The following is a 23,725-nucleotide window of genomic DNA, read 5'->3' as shown; positions in this document are numbered from 1 at the left end:
GCATTAAGTTTTGCTTTCACCCTTCTCATTTCTAAAAAGCTTTCTACTTCAAAATACCTGATTATAAACCATAGCCATTCCTCTCTTCTTCCAGGCAAGTATTCACAGCTTAACCCTTGTTGTGAAAGCATTACTTAGGAGTGAGAACTCATCACTGATTTTGAGAAATGACCATCAAAAACTGGAGGTAAGGACATGATAATTCATGGATTTACTCTTCATAGGATTTATTATGCTACCAAATCATTTATTTTCATTCACTACTAATGAACTGTTACCTGTTGTAATGTATTATCCTACTCTAAATAAAAGTAAGTGATTTCATATTACAGTAGAAATGTCATAATTAGTCAGATAATGATACCAAAATCCCATTACCCACCAATGTACCTGGGTGAGAAGAAGTACTGTCCGAAGTATTTCTGCCTGCAGCAATATAAATGCTTCCTGCATCTATGTAAATTAGAAGCATAATTCAAATTCTTTTAAGGAATCAATAGTATTTTTAAAATTTTCCTGGGTATTTAGAAGTGATCTTACTTTGTTTGTTGTATTTTCTTTGCGTTTTTTTATTTGTTATTTCTTTCCACTTCATTACCCATGATATATATTTGAAACAGGTTCTTTTATTTTTCAGAAGTTCCCTGTCACTTTCTTAGATAAGAAAGTATGTAACGTTATAGTCGTGGTGTCAGTTATAAAAAGAAATGTCTTTAATTTTGTTAGAGTTGTTATTTACCCTTTAATACTCTTTATTCCAAGACATTTATGATGGCTAATGCACTGCTTTTCTGAGATAACTTGTACATGCAGGGGCTTATTTACTACAATGTACATTTTTAAGCAAAAGTCTTATTATGTGTTATTATTGTTAATACCCCCAAAATTTAGAACAGAGTAATATTCAGTGTGAATCATATCTTGTGCAGAATATTTTTGGAAATACAAACATCACAGGTCAACTATTAGCTAGTATTGTATCCAGGCATTTCTTCAAGTGATAGATTAAAATCCAATCTATGAGTGAAAACACAGCTGAGAGGCTTGCAGATAATGAGAGCTGCCTTTACAAACCAAGGAATTTCAGAATTAAGTTTTTTTAAGACATAATTTCAAGTTTAATTTTTAGTATTCAGCTCTTCAATGCTTTTTTGAACAATAAAGTTATGTACTTAATAAATTCTTAAGTTAAAATAATTCAAACTCCTATGTGGTCCCATTTATTTAAATGTGAATATTCCTTATTTCGGTTTATTTTACACAATATGCTTAATTTAAAATCAGATCAGTATCTACACAGCCTTTTACACTTATTTCATTTAATTGGTTTAGAAGCTTGTTAATCACTGCCATCTTTCAGGGAGGCAGGCATTGAGTGATGAAGAATATACTGAAGAAACTCCCTAACACATACTTCAACTACTCATGGTTTTGGTACTGCATCCATTACAACAATGACTACTAACTTATAGCAGGGCTGACCCTCATGAAATGAATGCACTTACAAGTACAAGATGTTACGTAAATATAGGTTTTCATGTTGGAGGTTATTTTCTCAATGCGCTCCTACAAATTCCTGTACTTAGAATGAAGTGGTACCCTGGAAAATCACTGCAGACTGATAAAAGTCATGCTGCTCTGTTGATATTTTAGAAGGACAAGTTATTTATTGCTTACATTTTGAACACTCTGCAGACCATGATTAAGATTTCCAAAGAACTCCCACCAGGTACAGTCCCCTTATGGGTTATCCTCCTGAGTATCTTCGCTGGACTATTGATTCTTGCACTGCTTATATTTGCTTTGTGGAAGGTAAGATGCACATTATTGTCTGCATGAAAATAAACAAATATGCTTAAATTCTGTGCCCTGTCCTTCTCATAACTAGAATCTCACAGACACTAATATTATCTAATAAGTAGAGTGAAATCTTGTAGAAATGACAAAATAACTTTTTTCTGATGTGTAATATGTAATGCTAACCAATTGAAACCTGTATTTCCAGTATGTTATGACAAAAAAAAAAAGATATTATAGTATGATTAAGGGTTTATTAAGCTTTTTTATTATTATTATCTTTGGCTATGGCCTTTGCTAATCAGGTTTTCTCTTTGTGCTAGGTGCTAGGCCTGTGGTGTAAGTATTGCCACAAGTGGGCACTCTTCTCCAAGCTAAATATTTAGTTCATACTTGCTTTAGTAGGTTACAGTTTATAAATTTCAACATGCAGAATCTCTTGAAAAATTTGGCAAGTATAAAATAAAGTATTATTTATTCAATTCAGTACTAAATATTATTAAGTGTTTTAGCCTTTGACATTATGTGAGCATAACAATGATTCAGCAATCACTCACTATGTATTATCTGTACTCCTGCTGTCTGCTTTCATGACATGTCTCTTTAGTTTTTCCATTCCAGGAAAAACAATGTTGTACTTCAGTGATAAAATATTAAATGACGTTTTACTGTACTGGAAGTATTAAAATAGTAGTAAGAACCAGCACATGAATGCTACCAATATGGGTTGTATGCTTTGAGAAGTTCTTAGTCATTTTTTTTCTTTTCTCCAGGCTGGATTTTTCAAGAGACCACTAAAGAAGAAAATGGAGAAATGAAGGGGGGGGTTTGGGGGGGTGGTAAGCAGAAATTTTTGCTCAGGTCTGCCTCAAAAATGTTACTGTAAAATTATAAATTTAGATGCAGTGGTCACAATGTTTTCTAAACTCTGGTGCATTAAAAAACAAGCAGCAGAACGACAACAAGCAAATCAAGCACACATGCAAAGGAAGAATAAAAAGTCTTACGGCATTTTGTGATACTCAAGGACATACTTTCAAATGTTACTCACTTTTGGAGTAACTGAGTTCAAAGAATCTAATGTTTTTTAATATGGAAAATGCGTAATCATATTTTTATATACCTATGTAAGTGGAATCATTTTTCATTCCAAATTATGCAACAAGTCAGCTTGTATGTAGCAATCCCAGTCTTTTTTATCACCTTACCATTTTCAAAAGGAAAAAGCATAATTTTCAAAATTTCCTCTTTATGTCAGTTCTGTGAAAGAAAACTGACAGTTCATGAAGCAGAACATGCAAACTTTGACAATGCACCAAATACTGTATGGTATCTGATGCAATGACAATTCAGAAGATAGAAGCACCTGCAGAATTTTGGGTGAAAATTACTGAAATACCGTGGACTTCGCTTTCTGCTCATTTTAGTGTGTCCAGCTGAACCTAGGATTTTTATGGTCAAGTGGACCATGAAGGATTGATCCACTAAATTACACAACTGTTTGAACTTGAAACAGATTTTTGGCAGGCCTAAAAATGTATGCACAAAACATTCAAGCCCATTTGATTGCACACTGTACTCAAATAAGCAGGGGGATAATTGTATCTGCAAGTTGAAATGTCCATATTTGTGCAGAAAATGTTTAGAGGTGCCCTGAAAGTTTGACTCTTGCTGTATATCTTGGAGTAGCCAGGAGGGTGCTTCATAAAATGTCACTGTAAATTTATGGTGTAGCTATTTAATCCAATGAGTTTAAAGTGTACAAAATGATAATTAACAAAAGAGCACAGATAGGAAATTCAGCACTGGCAAGGTTCTTCTAGTATTATAAGTCACACCTCATCTTTGTTACTTATGAGTTTAAGAAGTGATGAAGATTTGCATACTAAATACGCACTTAACTAACGATGTTTATTTTGTGTCAAAGATTACAATTTTATATGAGAATACACTGAAATGTAGATAGCAAAAGATTTCTTTAAGAAATTTTTTTTTTTCTATTTAGACTATTTAGTTTCCTCCCTTCTTTCACATACTTGTCTTCCTTCCATGAGGATCTCTCCCCAGGGCTCTTGGGCTGTGCCTTATCCTTGAGAGCTTTCTATATTACTCGCAGCCACACAAAATGAACAGAAGAAAGTGGAGTTTTGCTGGAAAAGTGCAATGTTGTCTCAGCATGAGACGACTTGGTATTGATTGCCAATAGATCAGAAAATGTTGAGGAGACGTACTCAGTTCTGTTAAGACCTACTTGTTTGCAGAAACACTTCCCCTTGCCAAGGAAGCCAGGAAAATTTGCTCCTTCTCTTGGTACAAAAGTCACTGAAATGAAAAAAAAAAAAAAATCATTGCAGTTTTCCAAAAGGTTTTAACTTAGCACTGACTTTATAGTAATAGCTTAAAAAGCAGTAATATATTTTATAAATAGTTCTTTTTCTTTAAGAAGAGACCATAGATTGGGTTGAACATAGTGGCAAGAACAGCTCTGGAAGTGTGCCAGAAGGTGCTTCACTGTCTGAAAGATGCTGTCACTCTGCAGTCCCTTCCATTTAGTTCCTATATTAGAGAGAGCAGTTACTGAGCAGGGCTGAGAGCTATGTGGATGCAGCAAGTAGGATTAAGTTTGAAAGTGTTTGCAATTTCTCCTCGTGTCTGTGGGGAAAGGTGGTTCTTTCACAACAACAGCCTGCTGAAGGTAGCAGCGTGACTCAGAGGAGAGGGCAAAGCCCTCTCTGGGAGCGCTGTGGGTGGCTGTGCTTTGGGGAGCCTGGGAGAGCCACCGAGTCCGCAGACTTGCTTGCTGTGCTCATCTGCACGCCTGAAAGTGCACCCTGTCTGGAGGGGCACAAGGTGAGTTGCCCTGGTTCTGAGCACAGAAGGAAGACTTGAATAGAAGCAAAAAAATTACATAGAGGGGTTGTGGATAGAATCCCTGCTTCACTCATCGTGCAAGTCAAATAGTCCTTGAAGGAAGGCAAAAATCTATTTGTTGAACAGTGAAGATAAATTAATATTCGCAGAGGTGTTTTCAGTCCCATCTGAGATGCAGGTTTTGTTTTAAGAAAACATATGATTGTGCCAATTTGTTTGAAAGGTTTAAATAGCACTTGTCACCCACCGTAGCATCTGAATGCCTCAGAATTGTAAAAGTTTTTTCCTTATAGTATCTCTGTAAAGGCATAGCAGTGCTGTTATCCTATTACAGTTTTGTAAAGGAACAGAATACGAAGGAATTGTGACTCACCTATGCACATAGAAAGTCTGTGGTAGCAGAGGAAATACTACTATTTATTATTATTCAGCCAGTTTGTTAACCATGAGGTTTCCTGGCTTCATAAAATCATTCAGAAGTTGTGCAAGCCACACATCATTTTTATGCAGAATACTTTTATTTTGTTTAAGTGTTTCAGTTTTTAGTTATGATAAGCTGTTAACCAGAGCTTTTTACTTTTCTGATGACATTTCATGTCTCCTTTTAAAGCATGAGCCTAACTGAAAAAATATAAGTCAATAGAACAGTCTACTTCCCTAGTTAAAGACTATGCAAAAATACATAAGTATTTTATCAATGCAAAGTATGTTTGAGATCAGTGTTCCATTCTTTTTAGTCTTGCTTTGCACTGTAAAAACAGTAATAAGCTTCATATAACCACACTGCTTTCCTCTTCGTCATGATGCTTTCTCCCTTTTCACATTTGTCCTATTATCAGATTTTCAGTTATTTTATATATATATATATATATTTAAAATATGAGTATGTAATGGGGATACTGCTATAGCACATTATTCTTACACAGGCTAAATTAGTAAAATCACTGTTTTTATCCATAAGAGCCTTTCCACACAGTACTGCAAGAGCAGTATTTTACATCTTTTCACTATGTACAACAGAAAAGCCTACTGAAAGCAATATTGCAAACATCAGGAACATCTGACTGAAATTTGGCAGGCAAAAAAAATATTGGAACACCATGTAATCTGTTTTGTTCCTATAAAAAGGCACATTGGGGTTGTAATATGATTCTAATAACTAGCAAGCTAAACATTTTTTCATTCAAATAAAAGCCTGTAAAAAAAAAAAATAATAATAATAATAAAAAATTGGGTCTATAACCAGAGCTTAAGCAACAGAGGGAGTCTGACCCAACTCAGTTCCTAACTTCAGCACTGAAGTAGCTAATCTTAGAGGGAATGGACAAGCTACATTTCTATAGCGTAGAACTTCTCTGGAAAGAAACAAGAGCTTTAAACCATCACTCCTGCTCCAATCTGAGGCTGTTTTAGAGGTTGTTGATCCTGTACGTAATTAATTTAGAAAACTTAGAAAACAGCATCTACATTAGAGCGATCTCCCTGGGCTGCTGCTTATGTTCCTGCGCTTGTCTGGTGTCACTCTAGGTCTGTATTATGAGCCCTTGCTACAGACACAACCCACATATCCTGACCCCTTACCTGAACCCTTTAGTACATATCCTGTGCTGACTCATTCTGAGCATGATATTTCTCTTCTGCAGAACTTGAGTCAGGGGAATCCACCTTCAACTGGAGCCAAGAGGTTTCATCTCACTTGGCACTGAGAGGCTGGAGTTAGGGTCACACTCATCTAATAGATTTCACATAGTCTAATTGTTTTAATTTCTTGAATTAACTATTGTATAGATGATGATCCCATTCAAAAATAAAAGCAGAGCAAGAGAATCAGAATGTACTGTTGTTAATTATACCACTTAACAGGAATAAGAGGGAATTTGCATCCTTTTTAAGAAAATCACAACATTCTGCACAGCATTTTCTTTTTCCTGTAAAATTATTCTATGTGTTTTATTGATTAAAAAAAAAAAAAAAAATAAAGAGTCTAGCAAGCCTCCTTTGTAGTTTGTTTGCTTTTCACTGATATAAGAATAATATAAAGGCATCTTAGTACCTAAAACCAAATCCATCTACTGGTCAACAGAAAGCTATTGTAGAAATAAGCATTCTTGCACAGCATAACATCAAGGAAAGCTTGAATGTGGTCAAGCTGTCAGAAATACCTTGCCATTAATTGTATGGATTCTGTACTGTTGTGTTTTAAGACCAGCTGGTAATTAGGCACTACGCAGCCACTCTCTCGATCCCCCCAGTTTATATACCGAGCATGACGTTCTATAGTATGGGGTATCCCTTTGGCTAGTTTGGGTCAGCTGTCCTGGCCGTGGTCCCTCCCAGCTTCTGGTGTACCTGCTTGCTGGCAGAGCATGGGAAACTGAAAAGTCCTTGACTTGGGATAAGCGCTGCTTAGCAACATTATTTTCACACCAAATCCAAACCACAGCACTGTACCAGCTACTAGGAAGAAAATTAACTCTATCCCAGCTGAAACCAGGACATGTACTTACAGCCACATTTGAAATTTTTCAGAAGACATGTGACTTCCTGACATAGATTTGTTTTCATGACATTACATACATAAAAGTTGAAGACACATTCATTCATCCAACCATTCTTCCTATCCAGTGATTTTTCTGTACAACTTACTCCTGTGATCCAAACAGTCCATTGTCTTGCAGAGTTCTAAATGATTCACGTCATCCTCCTTAAAGCCTACTAAACATTTGCATCAAAACTTCCTAGAAGACAAAGATTACACCTTTTATATCACAATTAACTTTTAGAAAACATTCCAAACCATGTAATTACCTAACTGTTATCTCATCGGAGACTACTTTGATGGTGAATCACAATTCTCTAATAGCAACATCCTGTGTAGTCACAGGGGAGTGCTTACCGAATGTCCTACTCTGTACATATATGATCATTAGAGTTTGTTGGACATTTTCCATGAGAGTATTTAAACGAAAGTCAGAAAAAAAGCCACTTCTATTTTTGTTTGGTTTAAATTGCTTTTCAATGGAATTAAAAAAGAACTAGAATCACTTTCTTACTGCAAGAAGTGTAATATTATGTATCATTTGCACAAAACTGGATTATAATTCATTGTAATTAGCAGAAGCAACCCTAACACCTCACAGTTCAGGGGCAATAGCAGTTCATGCAGTGGGTGTGGTTTGAGCCCTGTAAGAATGAAGAGTCATAAAGATTAAAGCACTGATGAAGTTTTAGTAACAGCGGGCTGATACCACAGTTTAGACAGCAGAACTGGATTCTGTTTAAAGAAGCAGATGATAAAGCGAGCTATCCTCAATGCAATAGTGTTTTAATTACAAAGACTGACACCCCAGAGATACCGGCCTTTGCTCATTCAGTCAAAAAAAAAGGGTGAATAAAAAACCCTCAGGCAGATTTTTCTTCTGACTCTAGTACAGTGGGGCATAGTGCTCCTTTACTGCTTTTCCCCTCTCATGCACTTACCCTTCTGCCCTTCTCCTTTTCTCAGTGTTGTAAGTCTTCTCAGAAAGGACAGACATTCCTCAAGGGCTCACTGAATGTTGCACCTCCCAGGGATTTTTCAAAGAAATGGGAGAGAGAGCAAAAGTATTCAAAGTGGATTGCACATTTAGATCTGGTGGGCCAGCTGTCTTGGCATACTTTGTCCATCCCCTTAGCACACTCTGTTCACTTTCAGCAGTGGCCATGGTGAAGTCCAGCTTCTCAGTTATGGTTCAGTTTGATTTGGTACTAGAAGTTCATATTTATTGTAAAGCTTCACGTATCTGGTTCAGCATTACATATGGTCCTTAAGGTTCATGCATGTTAAGGGTGCCATTGTTCTTCCTCCTGGGTTAAAGGCATAGGATCTATCGCTCGCTCTAGTGAAAGTTTCTTCATGCTGTCTTCCATTACAGAGCCTTTTCATCTTATCAGAGAGGATAAGATGAAAAAAAACAGAAGATCTCCACAGTTTTCCCTAAAAAGCATTTGAACTTTTGCCATTTTGTGACAGTAGACATAGTCTGAGAAAACTAATTCATTTGTTTTTCCTTTTGGGAAATTGTATACACAAACCTTCTGAGTATTCTCATCTAACAGCCCAAATTAATAGCCATTAATAGCTCAATTTCCTGTTTGCCAGCTCATAAAGTCTCACTGACAAGAGCTTATTACTCTGGCCTCAGTCATTTTACACTATGCCTGCCACAACAGATGCTATTGCATCTCAAAACTTCTAGGGTTCAGCTGAAAATTCCCATGACCCTGCTAGCCAGAAAAAAAGAGTTCTGGTGGTATTGGTGGTGTATGTTTTGAGACTCTCAGGAGTGCTGAGCAACTGAGTTGCTTTTTGCCATTTATCTGAGGGATCTGCCAAAATTAATTCACAGTCTCTGGCCTCCTTTATGTCATGAATTTCCAGTATTTAGAAAGATGCCTATAGGTCTCAGTAAACAGCCATTAGCAAGTATATTTAGAGAGCAACATATGTCTTAACAAGATACTGCTGCAACAGAGTTCATCCTTTTGTATAAAGCACCTTCAGGTTTCATTCCAGTTATTGAGGGCTGGCCTGTTTGCCCCCCCAAGAGAATTTTTCTTACAGGATGAGTAAGATTTCTGCAATCTGATAAGGAACACTTTTGTACACCTGGTCAACTAGAGGACACTTGAGCCCATTACCACATTTTATCCCCTACCCACCTGTGTGATGATGTTTAACTCAAGACTTAGTAGCTAATGGCAGATAATGTAGCAAACGATCAGTTGAGAATAGGTCCATAACTGTATATACAGTTATGTATATACCGAATGGTATTTTTTAACATATTCAGGATTATATTTTACTAGCTTAACACATTTAAACTGCAAACAATATAAGAAGGAAAAAAAAAAAAAAAAAACCAAAAACAAAAACAAACCAAAACCAAGCAATGCATCAGGACAAATTAATCTCACTTAATTAATTTTAAATTCACTGTGATTCAGTAGGAATTGTTAAGGGAGTCAGGTTTGCTAAAAAATGCCTACCAAATGACTGAGCAACTTTTTGTGACAGGCAAATAAAAAGGAAGAATGGATAGGTCTTAATTCCACAAACCAGAAAACAACAACTATGTTTTCAAAATAGGAAATGTCAAAAATGTAAATAAAAGTATATTCTGAGGAGACAGAGGTTCTCATCTTCTCATCATGTGCTTATAACTCCTGTCTAGTATTTTCAAGATACCCTCTATTTTTATGAGTTCAAGTGGTTGTTGGACCTGTATCAAAGTTAATGCTTTGGTAAATGGGCTGAAGTTGCTGGGGTAACACACTGGCTGCTGTAAAGAGCATGAAATTACGTAGGCTGCATTAGCAGGCTCCCATATAGGCCCCTCACTTTTGGGGATCACAGGTGAATGGGAACATTTCTTCACTGGGTACCTTATTTCCCATTAATATAATTTCCCCATGCAGGCACAAGCTTTGTTCACCTGGAAAAAGAATCGATAAAAGTATGTATATTCTCTATGCTAGGTAGGACATAGTTCAGTCAAAACAGCATGAAATAGGTAAATGTGTGCTGGTACATCTAGAGTAGAAAGCAGTGCTGCACATCAGAAGCAAGACCGGAGCATGATACAGCTGTTGCTTAGGACATGACACCCGTGCTACATGCCTTTTGAAGGTTTTACTTTGAACCCTGTCTTGAATATCGATTTAACATTTATTTTTCAGAGGACAGCCTCACTTCAAAGGACATGAATATTATTCCTGCAGGACTGCTCTTCAGATCAGAACACTGGCACACTTGTCTTTGCCTGTAGTAAAACGGAGCACTGAACTACCTACGGCTGCTGTGTTTTCTCCCTAAAATCCTGATTCCTTCAATATTCAATCCCATTTAGTCCCTCTATGGTTCATATTACCCAGTTAAGAAACCAAGTGCATGCTGACCCGGCCAGACTTTCAAACATTTTGCCATGGTCTACGTTGAGTCTTTGTCATCTCTATTAGCCCTTTTCTGCTCATTTTTTACAGCTTTTGTGGAAAACAGGTTACTTGGTTTAAAATTTTTACTCTGGGTTGGCATGTGTAAGGTAGGTTACTCTGGATAACTATGCAAGAAAAAAACAGCTTCCCAAAGTGGATTTGGATGATTCTCAGAGAGTATCTCAGAGGGTTTGAGATGCATGGGGAGGTAAAAGAGGCAACTCCATGGACTTTAAACTGACCTGCCTTTTGTCTGCTTTTGTAACTTCTGCAACTTCCTTTGTGTCTGTCTCTGTGTGTGTATGTCAGCTTCCAGCCGCAGCAACCCCCTGACTGCTTCGTTACACCCTCGTACAAGTGCTAGTGCCGCCACCAGCAGTGGAGTTTGGAATGCACAGCTGGGAAAAGAGATGACTGAATCCAGACTTACCTTGGTTTAACAGCACAGCCAAAGAGTGAGGCAGAAAGAACACATCCCCTATGGCAGGCATGATCTGTACCCTGCAACTTTTCAACTGTGAACACCTAGGTCCGGAACAGGCACTGAACCCTGGGCTCAGTTTGCTTCACACAGAATGTGCAAGTGTGTGTGCCTGGGGAGGGGGCTCGACACATCACTTTACACGTTACTCTACAATGCTACATACTACTTCAGGTGTCTGACACACCAGTCCTCCTGAACTATATGACTGCCTTTCCCTTCAAGTCAGCAGCACAGTATTTCTGAAACCTACATAGAGGGAGTCTTGCCGCCTGAATTAGCTGTCCAGACTTTGCTTGCAGAGGCTTTCCAAGGTAAGCGAGACTACAGGGTATTTTCAACTGTCACTAATCTTCTGCCCTCTCTGCAGATTCCCAGTAGGGGAAAGCAACTCTCTTCTTAATAATACAATATGAAGAATACAGAAATATATCTATTAAAGTCAGATCAGCCATGATATTCTCAATAATGGCTTGGAATTAAATCATGGAATGAGCTAAATACTAAAAATAACCAATCTTTATATGTACTAAGAAGTCTGTCTTCCTGCTTATTTTTTATAATTAAACCAATTGAATAGAAAAACTATAAATTGGCCCAACAGCAGAAACACATAAAAGAACCAATACTGGGTCAGACCAAAGGTCTATGCAGTAGCAAGTCCTGTCTCATGTCAGTCAAAGCAGACACCACGGGAAAAGCGTAAGACCAAGGCATGCAGGCAACCAGCTTCCCACAAGCACTCTTCTAGCCTCCAGTCTTTTTGGAGCTCAGGGTCTTCATAGGCTGGGAAGGTTTCAATGTGTTCAGCAATGCTTGGCGGATTTCTCTTGCCTGACCGTGAGTGGGAACCCAGGTTATCTTTAAATATCTGCCACCCTACAGCACTACAATCTGCACCTGCATGCTCCCCAGGAGAAGAATCATCTTCTGTTTGTGCTAATCTTGCTATGTGGTAGCTTCATCAGACATCGCTCCCTCGCATATTGTAAAAGACAATAAGAGTACAAATGACACCATCAGCCTGATCCATGCCCCTTCTAGTATATATTTACTCTGTCCTTTTAAAGGCATCTCTTTTTCAGAGCAGAGAGTCCTAATTTACTTAATTAGCCCCAGTGTTGAGGTTATTCCCCACCTTCCTTACTCTGCCTCAACTTTTTCTAGTTCTACTGTGGCATTTTGAGATGATTTAACCAAAATTGCACAAAGTGTTAAAAATGTGTGGTTTAGACAGTACCATAGCAAAGTGCTGTTTTATTTTCTACTCATTGCCTAAATGATTTCTAAAATCTCATTTGTGTATTTTTGACCTTTTCCCGTTTAATTCCAAACCTAAATTATTACTAATGTCTAAGCTACATCCTCATGGCTGATTTTAACATTTCCTTTTTAGATTTGTTTTTTTTTTAGTAGCTTTTTCTTTTTTCCTTCAGCACAGCCCTTAATGTAACATTTTTATTACAGACATCATGTGTCTGCCAAAAATAATAACTGATACTTGGTAGCCCTTCCCTCTAACATCTTCAGACAAAGGAGTGACCTGGAGCCATACACCTTGGCCTCCCATCTGTAAATTACAGCACCCTCTCAAGAGCCCCTCCCAGAAATACATTAACAAAAAATTCCTCAGTTTTGCATACCACAGACACTCTGATTCTGTGGCCACCCCTCACAGATGACAAAAATGGAAATACCTGAATGTTTTTCTGAGAAGGTTGGCATTAACTGTACATTTTGTCATCACATTAAAAACCTAGGATAACACCTACTAGTTGTAAAATTCCACAGTAAAACTGCTTATTAAGTATGTGTTCACCAGGGTATCTTTTAAAAATCAAGTATTTGCTCAGTATCTTCCCTCTGCAACTTCTAATTTTTCTTGAAAATGCAAAAATTATAGTGATCTTTTTGTATTGGAACTGATCAAGCGACTTGCTTCCCACAGTCTTTACTGTGAAGAAGAAAGTTTGTTTGGCCATTGCCAACAAAATATTTTTTTCTAATGTGCAACTAATCTGTATTTGCATAGAACCAAGCCTGGAACTTTGCAAACTAGCTCAGGCAGATACGGAGTTTTTGGCAAGTATCCCTGTGATCACTGACAAGCAGACACAACAGGCTCCTACAAAACACGTCGTTAAACAACAAGGACATGTAGAGCAAACGGTGTGTATCGGGCCCCATTTTAAATTGCAGAGGTAAAGAGCACTAGGCAAACTGTTCTCTGAATAAATTTTTTGTGTCAGTGTAGGTGAACTATAACGAACAAAACTGTTTCTGAATAAGTGTAATATGTATAAAATAACTGAAAAGCATCAAAAAGGTGAAATACTGCACAATATAGAAAACCTTGTTTTCTATAATATAAAATATACAGTTCAGGATTTATGAGGTTTGTTATCAAATTCCTTATAATATATTTAAAACAGAAGTATTCATCTAAAGGAATATTGTTAACGCATACAATAATTCTCACGGTATTTATTCTCCTATGACCTATTCTTTGTAGATACTGACAAATGTTGGTCTGAGAAGCAACACCCTGGGAGACGGCCTTTGTGTGTGAGAAACTATTTTTCAACATTGTGTCTGGATGAGGAAGAAAGTTTCATATCCTTAGGGTATATTTAGAATTAGAATGATGTAACTGAATCAAAGACATTGGTTCTTAGGAAACTGAGACATCTTAAGTCTCCAGAGGTTATTTTAGAGCGGGACAGAGGGGTATTCTAGGTTTATTTCATCTATTAAGAAAACATTTTTCTCTATGTTTTGGATTTTTTTTGTTGTTGTTATTGTCCTTTAATTAGTATCCATTAAGTAGTGTTCTTCCTTGTGGAAGTACGGATTTTCCTCCTTGTCCCAGAGCTACACACTGCACACATATTTATACACTCAGCGCAGATGGAAAGAGAAGGGGCTAGAGCTGCTCTCCAGGTGACAATTCGCCTGCTGGTCACTGCATCGCACTCGGTACTGAAGCTGACATTTCTGCCTGAGGTAGCTGCTGCACCTTGAAGTTTTGCAGGGCTGCTGTGGCATCGTGAAAAGGAAACCCAGGGACTGCCCCGAGAGACATGTGAGCCATTTCTGGTAACGCCTGACCGAGGGATTCAGAGTTTGGAAGTGACAGTGTCTTGGGAAGTGCTCACAGCGAGTCCATGTGCACGTTCATGTGTTAGGATGAGTAACATGCCTGTGTGTCCTAAAGGAGTAAACACATGTAAGAAATCAATGTGAGTTATGCAGGGACAGGTCCCCGCTGTACTTCCACCAATGACTTCAATGTCTGGCGGAGTTTTCTTGAACTACTTGATGTCCATAAAGAACCAATGTCCAAATAAATACCTGTTGAACAACCCCACCTGTTCACAGGCTTCTTCACTTTAACTTCCAGTTCAGATTCAGAATTTTAAAAAGAAATAAGAAACTGAGAGAAGACGTGTACTTTTATAGCACTTCCGAGATAAAAGGTGCGGTCACACTTAAATGACGATGACCTAGATGCTGAGAAAGGGGAAGGAAGGAAGCATTTCTCTTTCAATTTTCCAGGCAAACTGCCGTTTTCATTACACAATGTTAACGCCAAGAAGGTCAGAATTATTCAGCAGAAATCACTGTTACACAAAAGAATACATCCCATATGAAAAGCTACCGCCACAGGTTTTGATATTTACCAGAACTGTGGGATGGAGAAAGTGAATGTTTCTCAAATACTCTGAACGCACAGCATTCAAATAGTGCTGACGAGGCTAGACAGGCTGAAGGCTGCACAGCACAAAGGTGCCCTGCACTTTGCGCTTCTTCCTGATCTCTTAGCGAGTTGAAATCCTCACCTCCCTTTTTTTACTGGCTTCGATTCACACTGTCTCCCCTGGCTACTGGCCTGGCACCGAAGCCCACGTAGACAGTATTTTGCACAGGCAATACATCCTCACCATCGTTGCCAACCTCGGCTCGGTTGCGCGGCGAGGCTTCTGGATCCTGTTACGCTCCTGCATAGCTGAGGACACATTCTGCAGGAACTTCATTTAAAGGAGAAGATACAGCCTCAGTGCCATTTAATACTCGAGGAAGACGGCCGCTCTCGGCTGTAACGCAAATCCACGTTTGACCAGGGCTCTACACCCTCCTGACTCCAAAGCTGGGGAAGAGGCATCCCAGGCACACCCCCCGCCCCAAGCGCTGTCTCCGGGTTCCCAGGGCTGAGGCGGCAGGTCCTTGCCCCGCAGCCCTCCCCTGCCAGCGCAGCGCCGAGGAGCGACCCCGCAGCCTTGGGCACGGCCCGCCGGGACAGCGCGGGTGTCTCCTCTAGGGACTGAAACGGGGAGAATTCTCCCAGGGGGACAACCCGGCTGCAGAGGCTGCAGGGGACCGCCGGGACCCCCGCCGGCGAGTACAGCGGGTGCGGGGCGGGGGGGGGGGGAACTGCCTCCGGCCGCTCCTCACCCACGAAGCGCCGGGGGCGTGGAGGAGGAGGAGGAGGAGGAGGAGGAGGAGAAAGAGGAGGAGGAGGAGGGGTATTTCGGGGCGGCGAGGAGCAGGTGGAGCTCAGTGCCGCCCTGGGAAGCGGCCAGCTCGGGAGCGGCGCCGGCCCGGCCTCCCTACCGCGCCATGGGCTCCGCGGCCGCGGCGCTGCCACCGCTGCTGCTCCTCGCTCTGGGTAGGTCTCTCTCTCTCCCCCCCTCCCCAGCTCTGGGAAGGTCTCTCCCCCCCCTCCCCAGCTCTGGGAAGGTCTCTCTCCCCCCCCTCTGGGAAGGTCTCTCTGTGGGAAGGTCTCGCCCCCCCCCCCCCCCCCCCCCAGCTCTGGGAAGGTCTCTCCCCCCCCCCCCAGCTCTGGGAAGGTCTCTCCCCCACCCCCAGCTCTGGGAAGGTCTCTCTTCCCCCGCTCTGGAAAGATCTCCCCCCCCCTCCCCCCCACCCCAGCTCTGGGAAGGTCTCCCCGCGGGCGCGGGGGGTCGCCTCCGGCGGCGGCCGGCGCTGCCGCCCCTCACCGCGGCGCCGGGGACGGGGCAGAGCCGGGCGGTGAGCGCTGGGCTGCGAGCGCCTGGGTGGTTTCTGGGCCTTGCAGCGTGTGTGGCTGTGGCCGCGCGTTGGAGCGCGATGCGTCGGCGGCGTTTTTAAAGCAGGTTAAACCCCTGAACTCCTGGACTGGCGTGGAGTTCGCCTTTCCATAACATGGAGCGTGCGTGCGCTGGAGTTGGGGGGAGTGGGCGCAGTTTGATGCGTGAATTTACGGTGATATGGTGGTTATGCCTTTTTAAAGGGGATGGTATGCTCGTTGTGAATGCTGTTCCTAATTTGCAGGAGTCCTGTAGGTCTGTTCCCACCCTGTTGGGCAGATGTCGCTCCTTGGAAAAGGACAGGGAAACTTGAACCATCTCCTCCTTCTCTTGGCTGACTAAATTGCCATTACATATCTTTTCCTGGGAATAATAAGCCATCGTATTCACTTGCCATGAGCAAATTCCCAAGCACTTTCAGAGTTTTAATATTACTGTATACTCTCGCAAACCCTTAATTAGCAAGTCGCTGAAGACGCAGCATAAAAATGAGTTTTCACTGATGAGCTGTTCCAACTTGTTCTTTCAGTAACTATAGCGAGCGCCGCAGTGGAATGTGCGGCTGCAGGGTATGAAGTCAAATGCTGAAATACTAACCTTTGATGAGATACACAGTATACAAACAACCCGGTAATTTTCTTAAAAAATTCTTGAAGGTATCAGTGGGCAAAACATTCACTCTGAACTTTTTCTTAATCCAACCTTTATTCTCGTGGTTACAGTTGCTGCACACCAGGACCATTAACGTGCCCCGTAATTCATGGGGTCTTAAGACTTGCAAAGGTTTGTAGCGCGGTGCTGAAAGCAGAAGACAGGGACTGACTGCAAGAGGGGGAACCCTGGCAATGAGACTGACTAGTGGGATAGGTCTGCCTTGTTCAGGCACAGTCCATGATTTGTCTTCATTTATACAGTTCAAAGCTGTCATTATTTTGATTTCAGATGTGTCATGACATTTGATGTTAGCGAATGTAATTGCTGAGTTAATACTCACTCACTTTGGCCTTTCTGGTCTTGTGGAAGCAGCAGGGAAAAAGAAAGTTTCAGCACTTGAGCACTTTCCCTGAGCGATTTGGAGTCCTGCTGTGGTGGTAGTGTTGTAACTCTCCCATAATCATTTTCAAATTGATTGAATTGTAATGAACTGTTTTACTTTCAAAGGCGATATTCTTGAATTTAGTTGGGCTAGCCTAGCTGAATTAGTACTTCAGGAAAGTATGCCAAGTTCATTTTAAACTTGATTTTATGTCAGTATATTAACTTCTGAATTATCAGCTATATTAAATGGACCATGTAGGGGTATTGCTTTGTTGCGTCTCCAAACTCAACTAAAGGTAATACAGTGGTTAGTAAAGGTGTGGGTTATTCATTGTTGGTGTGTACTTTTGTGTTTGGAAAGTCACTAAGACTTTGTAGATGCTACAAGAAGAAGGGAATAGAAATGCAATAGAACTACCATCTTGATATTATGACTTAGCTACCAACCTTGTTACTCATTGACCAAAAAGTATATAGCATAGAGAAGTAGATTATGTTAAGAGGAATAAGTGAAGGACTTACAGGGCAACCTATACAACAAAGCCTGATGCTTTCCATTGTAACACACAGTTCTTAGCTGCTTATGAATTTGCCACATCTAGTTCTTTAAATTTACATTTTAAGCATCCAGTTTTTTCCTTAGCCTGTACTTAAAAATCAGAGCCAAAATAGCCCAGCTCTTTCTGAGTGAGGCCAGTGGAAAATACAGTAGCTTTCCTAGGCTCAATTCTGGTAACATTTTCTTTGGAAAGCTCTAGTGCCCTTGTGCTTCAGAGGAGAGATTTGAAATTTGGCAGGAGGGTGCTATTTGCATTGTCTTGAAAATCTACCTAAATTTCGCCAAGTAACAAATCTTTGGAAAACTGCATTCCTCTGGAAAGGAGTCTATTTTTATCAGCTTGATTCTAACATAAATTCTGTCCATCCTTGGTGTGGAGCTCGGTCAGACTTCCTCTGCTCTTGGAGTTGCAGTGGGGTGTAGCTGTTTCTTTGGGAGGTCTAGCCTACCCTGCAAACGTACAAACTCTTTCTCTTGTGTTCTCATGTTATTTGGTATTTTTACAGCAATCTCCATTGTTGTTTGAGGCAGTTTGCTTTCCAGTTTGCTTCTGGATCCTGGTCTGCTGATTGTCCATACTGCATGCTGTTAGCTGGTTCCTGGGGTCTGGATGAATCAGCTTGTTCTCCCTTTTATGACAATAATTCACTTTGGAGTCAATTCTCAAGTGATAGCTTTGGAGGACCATGCCTAGAGGAGAAAGTAAAGTTTAGTGTGACCTCACCTATACTATCGCAGCAGGCCTTCACATTCAAGCCCACCACACATCTTCCTCCAGCAACCCAGGACGTGAATGATATAATGCTGACATGTTCTTAAAATCCCCACTCTGTGAAGCACGCATCCCTCACGGTATAACTCTGAAAAATCACAGCTAAATAAGGGTTATGCCTTTTGGGCCACAGGTGTACCACCTGAGGACCACGAGTTCTCAAGCTTCCTTGTGGGACCCAGGCAGCTTGGAGGAGAAAGCAGCCCTCTCTGAAATTGGGAGGGTGGGGTTTCTCTGGAACTTTGGGTGGAATCCAGAATTTCCAAGTGTAAACCCTTTTCTGTTTGGTACCTATCTGACTGACCCTTGCTGATTAAAACCATCTTGTTCTGGGGACCTTGTTGGCAATGGGCTGTAGAGCTGTATAAAGGGATAGGAGAGGACCCCACTAACATAGTCTTTTTCTTCAGATCACTTTTCTTTAAACTGGGATGAAAGTTGTAATAAAAGAACAGAGTTTAACATGCAAAAGTTAGGAAGTGCCTGATATAAGTTAGCAACCTGGATTTGTCCCTTCTGTGCATCAATGCATCATGCTGTTGCTGCCTGTGGACAGGGCAAGGTACTGTGATCACAGAAGAGGCTGGCACTCCTGCCTTGCTTAGTTTTGAAATTAGAAGGTGCTCTATGAATGAGGAAGAAAGGTAGGATGAAGAGAAAGGAATATTATTTTTTTTCCCTTGCAAAATTGGATTCTTTCTCTCCCATTTTTGTCACAAAAGCTGAGTGCAGTTTCAGGCGAGTCATTTAAATCAAATCTTTGACATGTGGTTGGAGCTTTTGTGTTCCTCTCTTTCTCTTTGCTCAGCCAGGGGTTCTCAAAACTGAAGCTGCGTTTTCACGATCTGGTTAAGCTGACCTGAATGTGGGGCTGACACTGCAAGGACATTTCGTCCACTCCTGATTGCATGTTCTCACCACTTTCTGGGGCTCGGTCTGGGGAACAGGTCAGGGACCCATTTGCCTGAGTAATTTTTTCCCTTTTTTGGGCCAGGTCAGTTTTGGAGATGAGCTAAACTGATCCTGTTCACTTGAGCAATTTATGTAAGTGTTAGCGCTTCCATAGGGGACAGTCAGAACTCATGGCCAGAGGATGGAAGGAAGCTGGAAAAGTTCCCTCTTGCTGGTAGCCAGCACTTCCACTGGCTTGAGCTGGTCGTGGAAGTGCATCTTGACATGCAAAGCTGCTGTGTATTCACAGCTGTGAATGAAGTCAATGGAAATTGTATTTCAAATGTGCTAAGTATTGTGAAAAAATAAGGTTTTAGCTGTATCAGTAGATATTCAAAAGTGGTAGGTAATTTTGACCTTAATCTTTTTTTTCTTTTCTTTTCTTTTTTTTTTTTTTTTTTTTTTTTAATTGGGCCTAAGGATGGTCTTTCATTTTATTTGAGTGTTGAAAAAATAAATTCTCTGTCACTTGCAAATACTTGTATGCTTGTGGTCAAGATATGTAGAGATGAATCCACCAGGAAGCTGTTAATTCAGTAGGTTAAAATAGTATACATAAAAAGTACAAGGCCATGTACTGAGCGGCAAGGACTAAGCTGATAACTGAATAGCAAGTGAAAATTGCACATTTGGTGCAATAAATGAAGCCAGAAGTCCAGGTCAAAATGCAACATATGATCATAACACACATGCACATACCCCAACTTAAAGCTGTACAACTCATCTTAATTTCTGCCTTTCTCCCTTTTTGTGATCATCTTTAGTTACTTTGCTGTTTTATTATTGTGTTTGTGAGTAATGTTGATGTACAAAACCATTCTAAAATCTAGAGATTGTTTGAAAGCAGGACCCAACCATTCTAAAATCTGGAGATTGTTTGAAAGCAGGACCCAAATGTGAACTCTTCTTAAAATAAAACTGTCTCTGGTTTTTCCTACTTTAAGAGAGTTTGTCAGCTGGTAGGAGCATTATTATATATTATTTTTTGAGTTTCGCCTTTCACAGCATTGTGCATTGAAGTAAGGCTTCATTCTTACTGTATTACAGGACTTGTATTTTGTACAAGCGATGTTTATTTTAGAAAGCATACAGGGTATTACCATCACACTCCTAAACCCATTAACAGTTCATACTTATTTGTGCATAATTTGGGCAAAATCAACATAAGACCTTACCAACAAGTTTTAACTGTGAGCTGTCTGGCTCTGGAACAATTTTCAAGTTGCTCTTTGCTTTTTTGATTCAGTGACACAGAATTTTCATTTAAGAAGTAAAAGGACTGATGCTCCTTGGTTTTATTGTGTTACTTAGCCACTATATAAATGTTATTCATTGTGGTCTTTCTTCACTATTGTTAATTTTGAATGAATGAAAGTGGGTTTACATGTTCTTCATGTAATGTATTTTCATGAAGGCTAATAACTGGAACTGCCAAAGTAATGACTTAATGTCAAAACAGCTAAAAGTGAATAAAATACTTTCCTTTAGGGTTAATGCAGGTAAAAGGGAATTTCCATGTCTTCAGACAAGTAAAGCAAGTCATCCTCCCCAGCAGAAATCTTGGGCAGTCTCTATCCAGTGTTGTTATTTTCATTTAAAAGTTCCCTTTGTTAGGCTCTGTGCAGGCTGGTTCCCATTTCCATGGTGACCATGCCGACATGCAGACGGGACACAGACTGGATTCTCATCGGCGCAGCCATGTACTTGCATACCAACACATGTTATCTGCTTGGCTTAGGACATTTCCATTAGCAGTTTTAAAATACAGGACTTCTTTTTCATATAGTGATCTCTGGCCCTGTGATACTGCACTGTGTTAGGATTTTAGACCCTGGATGGCGAGAGAAAGCAAGTTGATAAGCTTGTTTTTTGTGTAAAAAAAAAAAAAATAAAAAAATAAAAAAATTGGCTGTACTGTTCCCATTCAGATTAGTCAAGGACATCAGAGAACTGTGTCAGCCTTGGTTTTCGTTTCTGTTAAAAAAGATAACAGAGAAGGATTTTTATTTGTAAACCTTTAGCATGTATCGGTGCTAAATAGTTGCCCCCTTCTCAAGGCACTGATCAAAGGGTAATAAAAATAAATGAATATGTTAACTGATTGTGAGTGCATCCCTGCAAAGCAATATGTGATGATGTTCTTCCTGCTCATGCTGCACTCGTTTTCTGGAGGTGCAGAATACTAAAGTCGTGTAGTGGAGCCTAGGGAGCTCTCTCACACACAAGCTGTGTGAGCATTTCCATCGCTTCCAGATCAGGCTGGGAGTTCTGAATTACCAAATAAACTTAATATACTGAGTGCTAGTAATTGTTACTTTGAATCAGTCCCTGAATAGATTTCAGGATCTTCAAAGGACTAAGTAGTTTTATTTTCTCTTGGAGATGCGTATTCTTTAAAAAAAATCTAGTAAGACTTGCATATTATTCAGGACTTAAAAGAGGAATTATACAGGCAAAGAAGTAAGATCAACACAGACTCTTTGAATGCAGGATGAGCAAAGACATTTTGTTCATAACAGAATGGCATCTGCATGGTTGAATGTCACACATGATGAATGTCACGGATTCTTTTGTCCCTTTTAAATTACTGGTAGACAGGGTGAAGGGGTTGGGAGTTATGCACAGCCCTGGTGGAACTCTCTTGCCTTATTCCTGATTTATTCTGCCCTTTGAATCCTGCTTCCAAGTTCATCATTCTTCCTTTATTTCATACAGGGTGTCTTTTTAATCACACAAATCTCCTTGGCTGATTCAGTTGGTTATTTCTAAAGAACAGACAATGAAGAAATCTTGAGGAAAATTACTGTTAACAACACACTTCTGGAAGAGAGCGTATCACACAGTAGAAATACCTAAGGAAATAATAAGAGTTTGAGGATGGGAGTAGTGGTGGGGAAAGACTGAATGAGGTTTTTACCTTTCGTCTCTCTACCAATCTATCTATCTGCCTGTCTAGCTATATCTCAAATATAAGTGACCCTTAAGCAAGAAAGCTGGCAGCAGTTGATGCTGTGTTAAGGCTGCAACACCAAGCTGTATGTAACGATAAGGCTGCAGATGCCCAGGCTGCTTGACCCACCGGATTACCCAGTAAATAACTACCTCAACCAACTGCAAGATCAGACTTCTTATCTGAATGAGGACTAGCTGACCGACGCTTGGCTCACGTGAGCTTAGTGCAGCAATGGATGCCATTATGAGAAGCTGTGAACCCAGCACTTTGAGGGATGTGTTTGTGTCGTGCTCTATGCTGCCTGTAGGAAGGCAGCTGCCCGCAGGTAAACCAGCTGGGTTAGCTAGCAGGTTGTCTGCCTTTTCCACATACTCAGCAGTCACTTCTCAGTTCTGGTCACTGTTGTGTTCATGTCTCCCTTCAACTCCCTTCAAGCACACCGGGTAAGAAATTGTACTTCATTAGATAATCTGCTAAAACAACAAATCAGTAACTTACCAGACTTTAAGACTAAATTTACTCTTCGCTCATCCCATTCTCTTGGGTAAATGTCTACGCAGGTGTCCAAATCAGGGCAACCTGTGTCAAGCCTGGTTTCTTAATAGTAACAATAAGGAAAGTAAAACAGAAGAATCCTCTTGATAAAGACCTGGCTGAAGCAGAAGCAAGTGAGGTATCTTGTCCCCAGGCATGTCCTAGGTGGTTACCAAATATCATTGCAATGGAAGGTGTGTGACTCAAATGTTTCTATGCCTGTATCCTTATTTGCATTTTCTATTTGAGGTGAAAAGTAATTGCTAGCTGAAGACAGGAAGAACATTTTATTAAATAATTTTTCACTGATTCTACTTTCTTAACTGTAAAGTCTAATAAGACAGTGAGTGCTCTAATAATGGACATGAGAGCAGTTTAATCCAGTATTTCTACTGCGTAGTGTAAAATTCAGTTATCTTTATATGCAGTACTTCAAATGCATATAGAAATGATAGGATTCATAGATATTAAATTCAGATTCAGCTGAAATTTCTTAAATGAGAATTTAACTAACTTTTCCTAAGTGGAAAAAATTTAAGTGGCCTGACACTTCATCTAACCATGCTCACCAAATGGAGTTCCTATTTAAATATGCCTGAAATACATATAGGTCAAATTTAGAATAGCAGAAAAGACTGAAAATTAAGTAACTCTCTTATTAAGATAGGCAAGACAATAAACAGAGGAAAAAATCCAGCAGCACTGCTTGGATAGTAGTCCTTTAGTAGCT

General features: G+C 40.1%; 2 protein-coding genes across 3 annotated transcripts in view; both read left to right on the top strand.

Moving 5' to 3' along the window:
• Positions 1 to 4,114, top strand: part of ITGA1 (integrin subunit alpha 1) — a 74,561-nt gene extending 70,447 nt beyond the window's left edge. The window contains exons 28-30 of one of the 2 annotated variants that reach the window (XM_049796179.1): positions 95 to 187; positions 1,696 to 1,812; positions 2,571 to 4,114. In XM_049796179.1, coding sequence (XP_049652136.1) covers positions 95 to 187; positions 1,696 to 1,812; positions 2,571 to 2,615 — 255 coding nt within the window. In that variant the 3' untranslated portion in view covers positions 2,616 to 4,114. The other variant, XM_049796180.1, reaches the window with a different exon arrangement.
• A 9,858-nt stretch (positions 4,115 to 13,972) lies between these two features.
• The window catches only part of ITGA2 (integrin subunit alpha 2), a 72,741-nt gene continuing 62,988 nt past the window's right edge, over positions 13,973 to 23,725 (top strand). Inside the window, exon 1 of the mRNA XM_049796178.1 lies at positions 13,973 to 15,788. Coding sequence (XP_049652135.1) covers positions 15,740 to 15,788 — 49 coding nt within the window. The 5' untranslated portion in view covers positions 13,973 to 15,739. The remainder of the gene's footprint in view (positions 15,789 to 23,725) is intronic.

This window comes from Accipiter gentilis, chromosome Z, assembly GCF_929443795.1.
Source record: "Accipiter gentilis chromosome Z, bAccGen1.1, whole genome shotgun sequence".
Taxonomy (NCBI): Eukaryota; Metazoa; Chordata; class Aves; order Accipitriformes; family Accipitridae; genus Astur; species Astur gentilis.
The sequence above is the reverse complement of the archived record's forward strand: the minus strand, read 5'-3'. Positions and strand labels throughout refer to the sequence as shown.